Source organism: Phoenix dactylifera, chromosome 8, assembly GCF_009389715.1.
Source record: "Phoenix dactylifera cultivar Barhee BC4 chromosome 8, palm_55x_up_171113_PBpolish2nd_filt_p, whole genome shotgun sequence".
Classification (NCBI taxonomy): domain Eukaryota; kingdom Viridiplantae; phylum Streptophyta; class Magnoliopsida; order Arecales; family Arecaceae; genus Phoenix; species Phoenix dactylifera.
In genome coordinates this window covers 6,848,257-6,863,386 of record NC_052399.1, presented here as the reverse complement: position 1 = coordinate 6,863,386, position 15,130 = coordinate 6,848,257, and the positions used below count along the sequence as shown (strand labels likewise).

Below are 15,130 nucleotides of genomic sequence, written 5' to 3'. Positions count from 1 at the left end.
TTCTTCTTGAAATAATATCAAGCAAAAAGAAAAAAAAAAATAAATAAAGCACTCTTTTGGTATATTCAGGGGGGTGTTGTTTTCCAATACTATTTCATTACTTGTTGAGAGTACTGGTCTTTCATACAAATCGATAATTAGTATGATCTATGGAGATCACATAGGTGACGGGTGAGCCCTATGCATCACCTAATCAATTACCATGCGTAGAGATTATAGCAGAGAATGAAGTGGTGGGGTGAAGCATTTTGTCATTTTTAGATATTATCCTAACTAGCATGCCTTATGGATCCAGGGCTTAATCTTAAAATATATAAATGATATATAGAAACTGAAGTTTTTGGATCAAAGTTAGTTTTTAATTAAATAAATTTAAATTTAAATATGTATTAATAATGATTGCCTTTTTTTACAAATTCAATTATTTACTTTTTTTTTTTTTTGCAATTTGCTACAGGTCTACTATATACCGAAAAATATTGCGACATTTTTTGTACTTTTGAAAATTATTAACCCTTAGCTAATTAATTTATTAAAATTACATGCTAAATTAAATCTCAACCATGAATACAAACTCGAATTTAATTATTAATCGAGTTTAATGCATGTTCAAATCTTATTTCAGTGGATCCGGACTCCAATCTGAATTTGATTTTTTTTGTTAAAATCGAGTTTGGGTAGGGATATAACAACTCGAATCCGACCCGTTTACAGCCTAAACCGCAAGGCCGCCTCCATCTCTAGTTCTCGACATAAAGCGTTTCTCCCCCCCCCCCCCCTCCCCACTCGATTCCTCTGGAGGGCTTTGAGTTCTGCGCTGTGGAAATCGCTGCGCTGTTCCCACAGGCCACAGAATAGCGATAGCGCAGCCCAGGGCCTCAATCTTTTCCCTCCCTTCGCACTGAATCTCGTCTCCCCCGCGGCGGAAACTTCCACGGCCCCTTCCGGCCGGTGCTTGGACCTCTCAGCCATCCAAAGGTTCCCTTTTCTTTCCGCTTCGGGGATTCCTCTTTTAGGTTTCTTTTCGATCGGCTCTTAACTCCCTTTTCATCGAATCAGGTCCTGTTATCCGGTCGGCAGAAGTAATCTCTCCACGAATCGAGGCTCTTTCGCCGCAATAGCTGATAATTTCTTGCACCTAAGGGTTTAATTTGTTCTTCCCGTTACACGTGGTTTGATTTGGGGTTCGTAGGGCGGTTCAAGAGGACCAGAGAAGCTTGGTTTGATTTCTTGATTCGTTAAAAACTGAACCTTTTTCCCCGATTGATTTCGTACTGGGTTAGAGATGCCGCGGACGGTGTCTCGTTCTCCTTCGCACAGGAGAAGGCGCTCTCCTTCTCCCAGGTACAGCAGCAGGAGAAGCAGAAGAGATCGCAGCCGCTCTCCTTATTCATATAGGTGATCTCGCTTGATATCACAAACCCTCAGCCTAGCCTTTTCTCTTTATTAGATATAAATTTCCCCTTCTCTAATGCATCTTGTTTGAAAAGATTCCAGCTTGTAAACTACTATTTCTGTGTGCACCTTTCTGCTTCTCCTTCATAAGAATACATTGTAAGAAGGAAGACCGAATGAAAGCAAATTTTGTTTCTTCCTGTTGAAGCATCAACCCACATGTAAGACTGATTGCTTAACCGTTTGAAGGTTTTACCAGGCTACAGGTTTCCGTTGTTCGAGTTGTATATGGTATCTGCTTTCAGTTGGGGATGGAAAATAGTGTCTATTTTTGGTTTTTATAAATGGGATTGAGTTTTCCTGTTAAACATAGAAATATATTTCTATTGCTATAAATGTAGTGATTGTGGCTTGCACTGGTGCTTGAACACTTCATATGAATTTCTCTGAAAGGAAGTGGTAATAATTTTGGAGAGTATTGTGTAGACACATGATGGTGTCAAAAACTGGTTATAATGGCACAAAGCATTTCTGTATTGGTTATATTAATGTGATTATTACAGTAGAGCCCTTTTAATTTATTTGAATGAGATATTGAGGTTGCAATCATTTCCTTCGATGGGGCTAATATTGAGACAGAAAATTTACTGCTTTCACATTATTTTTATATTGTCCAGTTGGGTGCTGAATAGTTTGCACTGGTTCTTAAGTTGCTTTTCTCTTGACCTCAAGTAACCTGGATCAATACACTCTTGTGCGACCACCAACTATCTCAAGGAGGATATGAAATCATGCTCAAGGGGAACAATAAATCAATTTGCTGAACTTTTTTATTCGAAAATTATCATTTCAGATTGCTTCTCAGAATGATATTTTTCTGAATTGATTTTCTCTTCCAATCAAGTGTGCTTCTTTTTTTTTTCTTATATACAATTGTCATGAATTACATCTGTATCAAAATAATCAGTTTTGTGCCTCCATGTAAGATCATTTGCTGCACATTGGATGGGTGATGCTGAAGGTCGTAAGATCATGATCGCTGCTTAGTAGCTCTATTACCATTGTTTTCATTGTCATGGTCATTATTCTACATACAAAAAGAGGCACAACATTCTTATGAAGAAAAAATAATATCATAATGAAAATGGTCATAATTAAGAAAACATTTTTTCTTAATAACAATCTAGCTGGAATTATTATTTATATACAACAAGATGCAGCACTTTTTTAATTGAAGAAAAAGATGGATGAAAATAATGATCATGTTACGCAATTATTTTTTTATTAATAGTAATCTCGCCAAACTTGTTCTATCAACTTTGAAATAATAAAATTAATTAAATAAGAACCAAAAATTTGAATATGGGACAAAAGGATTAATATTGATATCCTTTATGTGGTTTACTCATCCTGGTTTGATTGTTCCTACCTCTTCCATGCGGAAAAATGAGATTCTAGATGGAGCTCTCGAGGAGGTTCCCAATAATTAGCTGCATGTTTGTGATTTGCAGCCTAATTCATATGCAGCAGTTTTAATATGATAATCATGCTTTACTTATGGATTGGGTTGGTCAATTTGCATGGAGTTTATGTTTTATATATGTTATACAGTATCCTCTTTTGCTTTTGAGTAAATTATAGTTGCATGTCTGATTTTAAAGGGTCTTGCAGAGAGTAGCTATGCAATTTATTCAGTAGCAGTCATACTTCAGTTTCAGTGTGGTTCACTTGGTCCATTGTTATAATTTATATAGCCCCACTTCGACAATGGCACCAACTTGTAGGTCTTCTAACAGTGCATCAGATTAAGGAACCATTGATGTTTGGTTAACTATATATATTTGATTGTGGGATTACATTTGAACAGGAAGTTTACTTGCTTAAATTTGCAAATGCAATTCATTCTGGATGATATATTCTGTAAAAATTAAAATTTTGTAAGATTTTATGTTTCCACTGTCAAAAAGAAAAGAAAGGATCGATGAAAGCAGGTGGTGAGTGCTCATAGTTATCCTTTGGTTGCTTGATTTGGACTTACAAGAGTGTTTTGTTAAAAGATGGAGCATTCACAGATAATTCTTAACAATGCTTGAGGTAACTGTACATGATATATTGTAATTCCAATAGTCTAGTATTATCTTGTAGTTGAACTAAGATTTCGTTATATCATATGCTTCAATGGTTCTGTATATTGTTTCCTGATATTGTATTATTTCATTTTTTTAGGAGAAAAAGTCGTTCTCCTTCCCCAAGATGGCGTAAAAGCCGTTCTCCAACCCCCAGGAGGCGCAAAAGTCATTCTCCATCTCCAAGGAGATACAGACGACGAAGCAGGAGCACCACAAGGTCCCCTATAGACAAGTCTCGAAGCCCTAGTCTTGGGTTGGTAGAGCGCAAAAATTCCATCGAGAAACAAAGAAGAGAAGAAGAAGAAAAGAGAAGTTAAACACTTATACCCTTTTTTGTGTGCATTTTCTGCCCAAATCTTCATGATAGTTATTATTTTGTAGGTTTCTTTTGCTATCCGTGCTTTTCATATTGCCAGTCATGCACTCTTTTTGTGAAACATATTGTCCTAAAGTTCATATGCATTCCTTTTCATAACATGGTCAACAATAGTTTTTGCGGTGCTATATATGACATCCATAACCTTGTCAGTATGGTCACACTCGTGTCCTGCTGACAATCTAAATTTGGGCTACTTTACATTTTGGGAACATTGGTAGGTGAAATCTAACTACCAAGGTTTTACACTCTATAATTGTTGGAAAGCAATATAAGATTTCTAATGGAACTTGAAAGTTCTCTGAGTGGCTGGATGGTCAAGCAACAAATGATTGCTGGTCACTGCGATGATAATATTAGTCTTAATGCTTTCCTGCTCAGTGATTTCTTTTCCTTTTCCAATTGCATCTGATGATTTTTTAACAAGATAAGCCTTGGTTATGATGAATATGGACCTAGGGTTGTTGGTTGTGGTTATTGACCAAATAAACACTTAATGTTTTATGAGAAATCAGTTTTTACTTAAAGAAAGCTCATTAATTTGGTCGAAATACCAATATTTTCAAGAGTTTATGCTTCCATAGTTTTGGCTATACCTCATATTTATTGATATCTTGATTAGGAAATTATGCTTTAATGTTAAACTGATCCTGAACTAATTTTCAAGTCACCTATTATAATTTGTGAAACAGCATGACACATAGAGATCTTGTCACTAATAATCATTTCTTGGAATATAAAATATGTTATGGAACTGATGCTGGTGCTGCTTTTGTAGCATTGGCGTTTGAATATGCATGTTCTTTTCTGTCACTTTTTTTATAAAAAAAAATTGTGGAAACATTTCATTTATATAACATGTTGTGCAATGTTTATCTAATATGAACTGAAAAGTTTGTGATTTTCTTGCAAGATGATTATCGTATTGAATTCCATTTAGATGTAGTTTTCAGGTTCATCCTCCTTTTACTGAAGCATAAAGTTTCAAAAAAGGCAAAATGGATTAAAGGGGAGAAAAATGTTAATATGTATCTAAGTTTGGCTTACTGGAACAAAAATTCAGACAGTTTTCAGTAGTACTTTTAAGGATTTAAAAGGTGGATGCTGATCTTAAAAACAATCAACTAGGCAGATTGCTGCTGAATAATTTAAAAACAAATACAAGTGGTCTATATGTGAAAATAACCAAAAAAAGATAAAATGGAAAATCACTAAAATGATGAAGAAATATTTAGGACATTTTTATGTTAGATATCATCTTAGTTAGTAACACAGCAGATTTTTCCTACCTATTATCCAATAATGTAAATATATCATCTACTCCCTCTGGTCTTTGGGACTGTATTGTTGCTGATGTACAAGGGGTATATTTTGAATGGGTGCATTTGGGCTTTGCACCTCTTGTCCACCCAAATCAAAAAGAGCATCTAAAAAATATATGCTCTAAACTTTAAGCTAAAACAACAAGCAACTCTAGCATTTTGAATCAGTCAGTAAGTGAAATTTATAACTTTTAAGTTTTTTGACTAAGCTGAGGTGTCATGGCACCAAGGGGGAAGAGAGAGAGAGAGATCAGGGGTATAATAAATCCCCTCGCCAATTTCTTAATATCTTAAGTGGTCCCTCCTAATGTTTCACTCATTTATAAAGATCGTCTATGAGTAGACTATGATTAAATTGCCTTCTTTTTTTTGATTCAAAGTTATAAAAGATTTTTGAACTTAAGATTCTTAAAATTTGTTTTCTGAAATTTATTCCTAATAATTTTTAAAAAGTTCTCAAGTTTTTCGAATCTTATTAAAGTTCCCCACTTATATCGCATGTCCGGTATCTTTCTAATGTGGATATCTTTTTGGAATTTATGCTTCTCAAAATTTTTCAACTTTCTGTCAGACTTTGGCTACCTGAGTTAATTTAAATTTAACCTTAACTTTGTCTTTCGTAGCAAAAGCTATAGGTGATGGTGAATGCACAATGTGTGTGTCCAATCTATGTGTGCGCATACTTGAGGTGACAGTCCTTTATTTCTGAACTATCGAATGTGAAAGATCTATTCATATTTGTTTGTCTGTTTTGGTGCCTTATGGTCATGTAGTCCCAAAAATGTATTGGGAATGACCCCTATTCTTGACCTTTTTGAGTTTCTCAAGAAGTAATTGAGTGCACATGGAACCAATGAGTTAATCACTAACTTTTTTAAAACATAAAAGTGAAATGATGATGGTAGATGTTTGATGTGTTACATGAGCAAGTCATTTTCAGCTTTCTATGCTTGCCTCCTGTTCACATATATATGCTGAAGTTGTGCAAGCACTCCATTTTAGGCTTGAAACAATTTTAACGTAATTGAAATTGGTTGCATTTTTGTTGCCTGAGCCCAAGAAAAGGTACCTGAAGTAGCTTTGAAGCACTTGGAGGATATATGTGGGGTATAAAGAAATATTCAATTTGTTTGTGGTTTCACATAATAAGGTTGACTATACTGCAACTGCTACTATTATACATGAGCAATTAATGCTATACCAACAAGCAATTTTTGATGCTACATTCTGTTCTACCATTTGGAACATAGACCACTTCATATTTATTTGGAAGGCAGAGGATGTGGAAGCATATTAAAGCTTCCTGATAACAGTAGTCTAAAAATGAAAACAATGCCTTGTGAATCTGCCACTACGAATAGAAACCTTAAAGGTTTCAAATCTATGAACTCTATGAAGCCACCCTCCGAAGAAGCTGGCAACAATAAGAAACAGCATAATTCTATCCATGCCCAACCAACATGATTCCACACCCTGACTATCTGAAGCCCACCTAAGCCCCTCTTGCTTCAGTATATCTCTGTGCTCAATCTGCACTAGTGCTTACTCACGCTTGACCTGCCTGGTCAGGGTACCCCACACACAAAACAAGTTGAGCAAGTTGTCTAGGCAGCTGCTTAAGTGTGAGGCCCCTTTATGCACTGGAAAGACATCAAAGGGACTGCCCCACGAAAGGCAGGGTGCTTGTTAGCTGCTTTGAAATCTTAGTAAAAACATTGATTTTAAATGGGAAACTAAATCGTGAATTGAGCGCCACTTTTCAATTTTTGCTTACTTTTGTTTGTTATCTGGAGCTCCTTGTCTCAACCACAATCTGTCAAGAAAAAAAGTTTTTTGCTTGTCTGCTGGGTCTGACTGCTACCCGAAGCTGGCCATGTCAGAACATACACAAAACATAATACAATTATTAGAAGGTCTAGTATTTGACTACATCTCCTTTGGCCTATTTCGTATTTTGGGATATTGCTTTGATGATGGATTGATTGCATTAGTGCCTAATCCTAACTTTTGCCTTTTATTTTACTAATTATTAGGGCTTCAAACTCTTTGTGAGCTCAATGTTGCACTTCTGGCGTCTGGTTATGATAAAAGCACATTGTCTGTGGTTAAGGTTCTTCGATGAGTTCAGTTGTTTGGATATTCCCTTCACATATCATAATTGACCATGGCACTCGGTTTTGATTAGATTTTCTAGAATGCTGTTTGAAGTTTTGCTTTAATTTTTGATTATACTTTATAATCCTCTAGTCTCCTTGTCCATCTTGCCACCATGATTGTGGCCACAGCACCATTTTCAGTCATCTTCAATGTAGAAATTATCATGTAGATATGGTGATGTGTACTCATAGTGATTCCGGGTCCTTATTTTTAGCCTTTGGTGGTTGTTACCAGCCAAATAACCTCTTTGACTTTTCCAGTTAAAATTTTTTTGGATTTGATTTTTCCTATCATGCTCATGTCACTTCTGCACCATGATAGAGCTTTGGTCCGGTAAATTTTCAACTGTTTTCAATCAATTTCATGAATGTATTTCTTGAATTATTTAGTTTTATTGTTTGTGAATGAATCTCAAATCTGATATGCTTCTTTGTAAGTTGCTTTCATTATCTAGGGTCGAACTGTCTCTTTCAGGGCATACCGAATTGAATAGATGGGGAACCGGGACAGTTCGCCCTGTCGATTAGGCCAAACCGGCTCCAATTTGGTTAAACCCCCCTAGCTCGATTAAAAGGCTCTTCGGCTTGACCGCTCGATTAACACCCCCTCCCTCTCCCGGGGCCTGACTTTCACTAGTAAGGTTCCCTATCTCTCTTGCTCCACTAGGGTTAGGGCTAGAGTTTCCTTCAACCCTCCCCCTTCCTCCTTGTCCCTGGCCCTCTCCCTCTCCCACCCCCCAACCCCTGGCGATGACAAGAGCTTTCGAGCCCTCTCTCTCTCTCTCTCTCTCTCTCTCTCTCTCTCTCTCTCTCTCTTCCTCTCTCTCCTTATCCCTCATTGGCTCTTCTTATTTTGGTACGCTCTGGAAGCTCGATACAGACCCATACCATGCCAAATCGATCTCCGGCTAGTATGCCCTCCAGTACCGGTTCGGTGAACCTTGACTAGGGTTCTATGAAAATCTTATTTTCCTAGTCAACACCCTGAAACCTAGGCTTAATGTTTTTGGGATGAATCTCTCTCTCTCTTTATCATGCTCTCTTGCTATGTTTATATATCTTGGTGGGTTTAGTTTCTGCTTACCTTCTTTATCCTGAAGCATCCTACTGAACCATCCTATCCTTTTGCTGATTTTGCCCTTTTTTGGTGTCTTGAGGCTTACACTTATGGAGGTTACTTTTACTCAGCATGCCTCTTTCCATTTGTTTCATTATTTGTTCTATCACATAACCCTGGAACCTGTATGTCCCATTATTTCTTCTTAATCTCTATTATTTATCAATCCATTCTCCCTATAGCTGTTGTCCCTTTCTATTGGCCATTACTTTTCAGCCTTCCCAATTAGCAGACTGCATTAGTCCTCATGTTCCTGCGTAATTACTGCAACTGCAGTAGGTGCTTAATTAATCATAAAGGCTTTGTTCACTGCTGCTATCAATGGAATTTTATTGGTATCCTCTTCATGCTGAGAAAGGAATTCATGCAGTTTTAATTTTGAGGCTGTGAAGTCCTGGTTGTAATTGTTAGCAGAATATCTGACAATTGACAACTTATGTCTTCAATAGTGGAAATGTATAGAGGAAATATGGCACGGCAAAAAAAGTTTAACTGCATCTGAACCCTAGAAAAAAATACTGCAATTTGTGATGAAATCTTTTAGCATTTCTGAAGGTCAACTCATGCAACCCCAAAGATCGTCATAATATCAATTACAACTTCGACATAATTGAATAAATTATGAACTTAAACGGTTAATAAAAGATTAAACTGGGGGTGCCAACAACCCAGATATTAAGCCTCACCTAGCCTGGTTCTTACACTTTCAGATAAGGCCTCTGCCTTGGCCCGTAAAAGAAAGAAATGCTATCTCAGAGCAGAGCACATTGATACATCAATAATGAACTTATAATTTACTCTGGGCTTGCTTTATCCTGTTACTTTAAGCTGGCTTTATATTATCCTTCTTTGATTTGGTCTATTCATTTACAGAGTCCTAAGAATAAATATTTTCCAACTGTTCGGTTGGAAACTGGGCAAAAAAAGGAACAAGATTTGGCTTATTATTTGTTTCACAAGCCTAACTATTTGTACAGCTGTTTCTATTGTTTCACCAGTACATTCTTTCTTGCTAGTCATGTAGTCATCAGCCATGATGACAGTTTTTGTTCAAATTCTTGATTAATGAGTTTTCTAAGTTGCACGGATTTGGGAGCATTGATTGTCATGGGCATTTCCTAAGTGGAAGCTATCCCTTCTTTAGATATTGCTAAAGAAAGTTTTTGAAAGGTATATCAGGTGCACTAATAATTTGGGGGTTTGGTAATTTCTTTTCTTAATGGATCTTGATAGATCTCCATTTAATACAAAGTCTTGCATATTCCTAAAACTTTTTTGTTTTCGCAATTGGTTAAACTATTACAATTTGCAATGGGAATTATGGACTCAGATATATTTTTTGGTTCAGGTCTGGGGTGCACTTTTTGGTTTATAAAATCTGCTGATTCCATGTAGAACTAAAAAAATTCAGGAAGTGGCTGTTTTTGACATGCATGGACTAACTAAATTTTTAAGAAATCCTTTTATGTGAAAAGGTGCTGCAAAAGTGCTATGGGGATTTCTTGTAGGCAATTGTTGATGACATTGGTTAAGTGATTTCTCAGAATACTTGCAAAAGTATGGAGATATTAGTAAGATTCGGATTGTCATTGAAAAGAAGCAATTGGATTGGAGCTTTCTAATCAGGAGTGGTAGGGGCTAATTCCGAAAAAACAAAATTGTGAAGTGGGAATAAAGGAGCTTAACTATTGGTGGTCCCAAGAAATGAAGTTTATTCTAATTTCTTGTTGGACGTCCTATTTTAAGAATCCATTCAACCGTAAACCCATCCATATCATTTATCACTGCGGGATAGATGAAGTGAAAGTAAAGAGACCTGAAATCAGGTGCCAATAAACCTGAGAGACTGCAAGGAAGATTGGGAAGTAATGTCTTAGCATCATTTAAGAAAGAAAGGAATTTGGCGATGCATTATCTTTGTTTGTGCGGAAATGCTTGCATTGAAACACATGAAATAATCATTTTGGCTGTTGTTGGTTAACATTTGACAAGTTGAAAACCTTAACTGGCTTTAAGCTTCTCAACCAATTTTGCTTCAGGGACTAAATTTTGTACTTTCAAACTACACATTTTATGTAAATTAAGAGGGAATTCATTGCTGGGTGGGGGTTTGACAACCAGTTAAACTGAAACAAGAGTTACTCTTGAGCAATCATATTATGGGATTATAAGTTGCTTGTCTATATGTTGTCAAGGCAGGTCAGAATTTAGTTTTTTGCTGCCTCTAGATAGTGTGATGATAGAATTCTTCAGTGTCACTGTGACAGTGGTTCTCGTTTCCCTATGTAGTAAACAGCTGACATTTTTAGCTATCATCTTTTTGCGCCACAAACAAGCAGATGCCACATCCAGTTGTCTGTGCTTTGCATTTAACTAGTTATAATTTGATGGTGCGAGAACTGTGCTTTAATGTGAGAATTGAAGTGTTTAAATGATTAGTTTTAAACCTGCCACAGGTTACTTGACATTCTTCTCCGCAGGCTTTTCTGAAGGAAGCTACTGCTATAGTTCCACTTGTTATATTTGATGATGCACTTGGTGCCTCCTTTATCTACTGTTCTCCAGTTTGAAAAACTCATTTGTTTGGATGTGGAATCTTTAGAGGTATGCCTGAAATGCATAAGCTTGTATTTAATATTATGATGATGGAAAAAGGAAGGCTTAGCTGGTCATGATAATCAAAGGTCATCATACTGTTTGCTGATATAGTATGGCTCTTCGTCTGGCCTCGAAGATATGTTTCCACATTTATGTCAGCATTAATTTAGTGAAGGGCAGTTCCTTGTCTAACATATTGATTTTCCTAACAGGCGTCAAAAAGAGGCAGAACTAAAACTATTAGAAGAGGAAACTGCTAGGAGAATTGAAGAGGCTATTAGGAAAAAAGTTGAAGAAAGTTTGAATTCTGAGGAGGTTAAGCAAGAAATACAAAGACGGGTTGATGAAGGTCGAAAGAAGCTACTCGATGAGGTTGCAGCCCAACTTGAGAAGGAAAAGGAAGCAGCTCTTATTGAAGCCAGGCAGAAAGCGGTAAGTATTTTGTATGAGTTTCACCTTAGTTGCGCACTTACTGACTTCACATATAGATACACTTTTTAAATTTTGTAATGATCTAAATTCTCTATTTTATTATGTTAGAATATTTGATGGGCATGAAATGCACATATCAACTTTATACAGGCTCTGAATAAGTTGTGATCAGGTGGCATGCGTGTTAGTTTGTGCAAATTGGTATTGCCTGTAAATTAATTGCTGCTTGAGCTTGGTCGGCATGCAAGTGTTTTAATTCTTATATCTATATACTAAATATGATAACAACTGTTAGGCTTTGTATCTCATGATCTGAAAAATTAATAGTTCATGTACTTTTTTTTTGATGGATCGACTAGCTTCATCAGAAGATGCTTTCTTCTTTCTCTAAACTTGTCATTTGCTTGTTGGATGCGCTTTGGCTTGGGGCTTGCAGGAACAAGAACGGAGAGAGAGGGAGGAGTTGGATAAGATGCTTGAGGAGAATCGGAGGAGGGTGGAGGAGGCTCAAAGGAGAGAAGCCTTGGAACAGCAGCAGAAGGAGCTGGAGCGTTATCAGGAGCTGGAGCGGCTCCAGAAAGAAAGGGAAGAAGCTATGCGAAGAAAGAAAATGGAAGAAGAAGAAGAAAGGACAAACCAGAGAAAGCTGTTGGGTAAGAACAAGTCTCGTCCCAAATTGTCGTTTGCAATTGGTTTGAAGTAATAGATTGCCAAAACTGTTCGGCACCTGTGTTTTAAATGAAATGAAAGTTCTATAATGGGTCTTTGTTGGTCCGGTACCTGCTAAATTGTGAGTCACGGGAATAAAGTGAGTGAGATGCATCTTGTTTCCCTCTTAGGTATGATTTATCAAGCAACTTGTGGACTATTGTTGTAAGATTTCAATTAAATCTTAATATCTCATTTTTCTTTTGCTTTGCCGCTGCTCTGCATGCCCAGCTTCTTTACAAGAATTCACTTGTATGGAGTCTTGCGCTTATGCATTCTATTGCTGTTTAGAGTTCCGCCATCTCTTTGGTTCTTAAAAACTCTTGTTAGGACTTAGGACCCAAGATTTTAATGAAGAGTAGATACTTGAGAGTTCTTCCTTATTACTTCAGGAATTACAAGTTTACTTAGCAGGACTGATATGTCATATTGGTATATGCAGTGAAATAATCAGTGAAATTCCACATTTTGTAATCTCGATCCTTAGCTAAATACCCTACCATCCATGTCAATGAAAAAGCATTTGTTCAAGGTGGGAGCATCTCAGAGTTTGGGTTGCACGAGTTCGAGCTAATTCTTGGTTCTTGTATCAATTTTCTTATACCTGATGGTCGTAAAAAACTTTTTCTGAATGGGTCTCTACACTGGGAGCCGGCGCTACAGGATGGTTTGAATGCAAGTCTACTCATAGCATAGAAGGTTTCTCTAATTTGACAGAAAGATCTTGTTTGCTACTATGTAGGCTACCATAATGGGTGATAGTTTGTGATTTTTGTTTTGATCCGTGGTCCCTTTCTGAGTGCGCCAAGCGTTTCTGCCCTCATCTTGCTTTATGACGTGAATTCCACTCCAATATGCACACCGCTCTGCCCTGCAATGCGAGTAGATTTTTTACTGTGGTGGTGGACTTAATTCGCGTAATGCTGTTTCTGGGGAATCTTGGCCTCCTATGTCCAATTCTTCTCACGCTCTTGCCAACCTCTTGGGCTTGTTTGGTTCACAGGAAAAGAAGAAAAAAAGTGTGGTCAATAGAAAAGTAAAAAGATGTCTATTATTTGATTGGAGTTTTCAAAAAACAAAAACGAAAAAGTTATATTTCCACAGAAATATGATTCTCACGTTTCATAGAAAAAGTTCATGATCCAAAAATCGAAACATTTTTATTTTTTTCTAAAAAAGTCTTTCAGCTATCCTTATTTGATCCAAAGCATTAAAAACCTAATTTTTATTAAGGGTATAATAGGAATTATACTTAACTTTCTCAAAAAAGTGGATAGTTAACCAAACATAAGTACTTTGCAAATCTGTCACTTTTTCATTGTCAATCAAAAATGCCAAAAGTACTTTTTCATGTATCCTTTCAGGAATCTGCCTCTCAGAAATCATATACCAATGAAGAAAAATGCTTTCCGCGAACTAAACGAGCCCTTCGTGTTTCTAAATGTGCTCCCTTTATCAAAAGCAGGGTAGAGCAATAGAGCCATCCGAAGGCACGGACTGGCTTCTTAATGTCTCATTACCAATGGTAGTTGAAAGAGAACCTTTCTGGGCTAGTGTGGCATGCATCCATTACAAGCCATGAAACCCGGAAGCCTTGCCGACAGCAATGCTTTCAGGGACCATGTGGTCTTGCAGTATCCATTCAGAGGACCCCATTGCTTACTGCGGATATAAGGATATGCCCCCCTTGAATTCAAGGGCTCCACCTTCTCAGCACATCAACTCGGTAGCATAGGTGCGCTTGCTTGGCTGCATTTTCTTTAGCCTGGACAGCCCATCTTCATGTTGAGAACGAGAGAGAGAGAGAGAGACATATTTCTGATTGTAGTGTTGCAAGTATGATGGCAAAGAAATCATTTGCCCCATTTAACCTCAAACGGATATATTCAAGTAAAATAATGGCTATCACAATGGCCATTATAAGCTAGGATGTATAGGACGATGATGGAGCTCAAAATAACAGTTTTATCAAAGTTCTGGAGGTTGGATATGATGGCCATAGAAAATTATATTTTGCTTTATTGAACAATGGAAAGATCAGACAGTTGCCGTTAAATAACCAGATACTTGCGCTTTATGTGCATATGAAAAATCCATCAGCTTTACAGCTGCTAATTCCGCAACTCTATAATTAACCAACCTATTGTGTTTGGTAATAAATCCTCGAATTACACCAATTCCGTATTGCCACGGGGCAAGACAAATGATTTATGTGCATATAGGAAGAGCCACGCAGCATCACTCTTAAGTCTTAACCTCATGCATGGTATAATGATATAGAATATAGACTTACTGCGTGTCTCTGAATCGCTGTCGTGGCCGTTGCAGCATCATAATGGCTGTTGTTTTAGAGAGAGGGAGAGAGAGGAATTAAACGGTGGGCATGGTGCTCTTATTATTGAGTTCCAGGGTGGAAGCCAAGGAGGGGAACAGGGGACCAGTCCAATGGTCCATGATTCAAGTTGGCGGCCGAGCAGCAAGCATTTGCATGCTGTTATTCGCTGGCACGTGGACCCACTTGCATTTTAGTCACCGGTACAAGTGCATACCTACCTATAAATATCCATCTACCTTCTTCTTTTTTTTTTTTTTTTTTGTGCTAAGAACGGTGTATTATATATAACATGTACAGATACAACGAGATAAAGGCGTTACTCTTTTGGAGTAGCAGTTTTTTTTTTTTTTTGGACAGAAAAGGCTGCACAATAAGCTTCATGATAGGTTTGTTGGTTCTACAATTACAGTCCATGTATGCACGTCAGATCTCATCAAGTTCTAAGTTCCTGCCATCTATCTTGTTCCCCTTTTTTTTTAATAAAAAATAAAAAAGAACATTCTCCTCCTTAGATAATCTACAAGTAGGGCATGTTTGAGTTGACAGCTCCACAATTAACAAT

General features: G+C 37.2%; 1 protein-coding gene across 1 annotated transcript; it reads left to right on the top strand.

Annotated features, from left to right (window-relative positions):
- The first annotated feature begins 778 nt into the window (after positions 1–778).
- On the top strand, positions 779–12,443 carry LOC103716022 (uncharacterized protein At1g10890). The gene is made up of 5 exons (XM_008803859.3): positions 779–978; positions 1,060–1,398; positions 3,622–3,837; positions 11,306–11,525; positions 11,962–12,443. Exons 2-5 carry the CDS (start codon positions 1,286–1,288, stop codon positions 12,226–12,228), a joined length of 816 nt encoding a protein of 271 aa, XP_008802081.1. The 5' UTR covers positions 779–978; positions 1,060–1,285; the 3' UTR covers positions 12,229–12,443.
- The last annotated feature ends 2,687 nt before the right edge of the window (positions 12,444–15,130 follow it).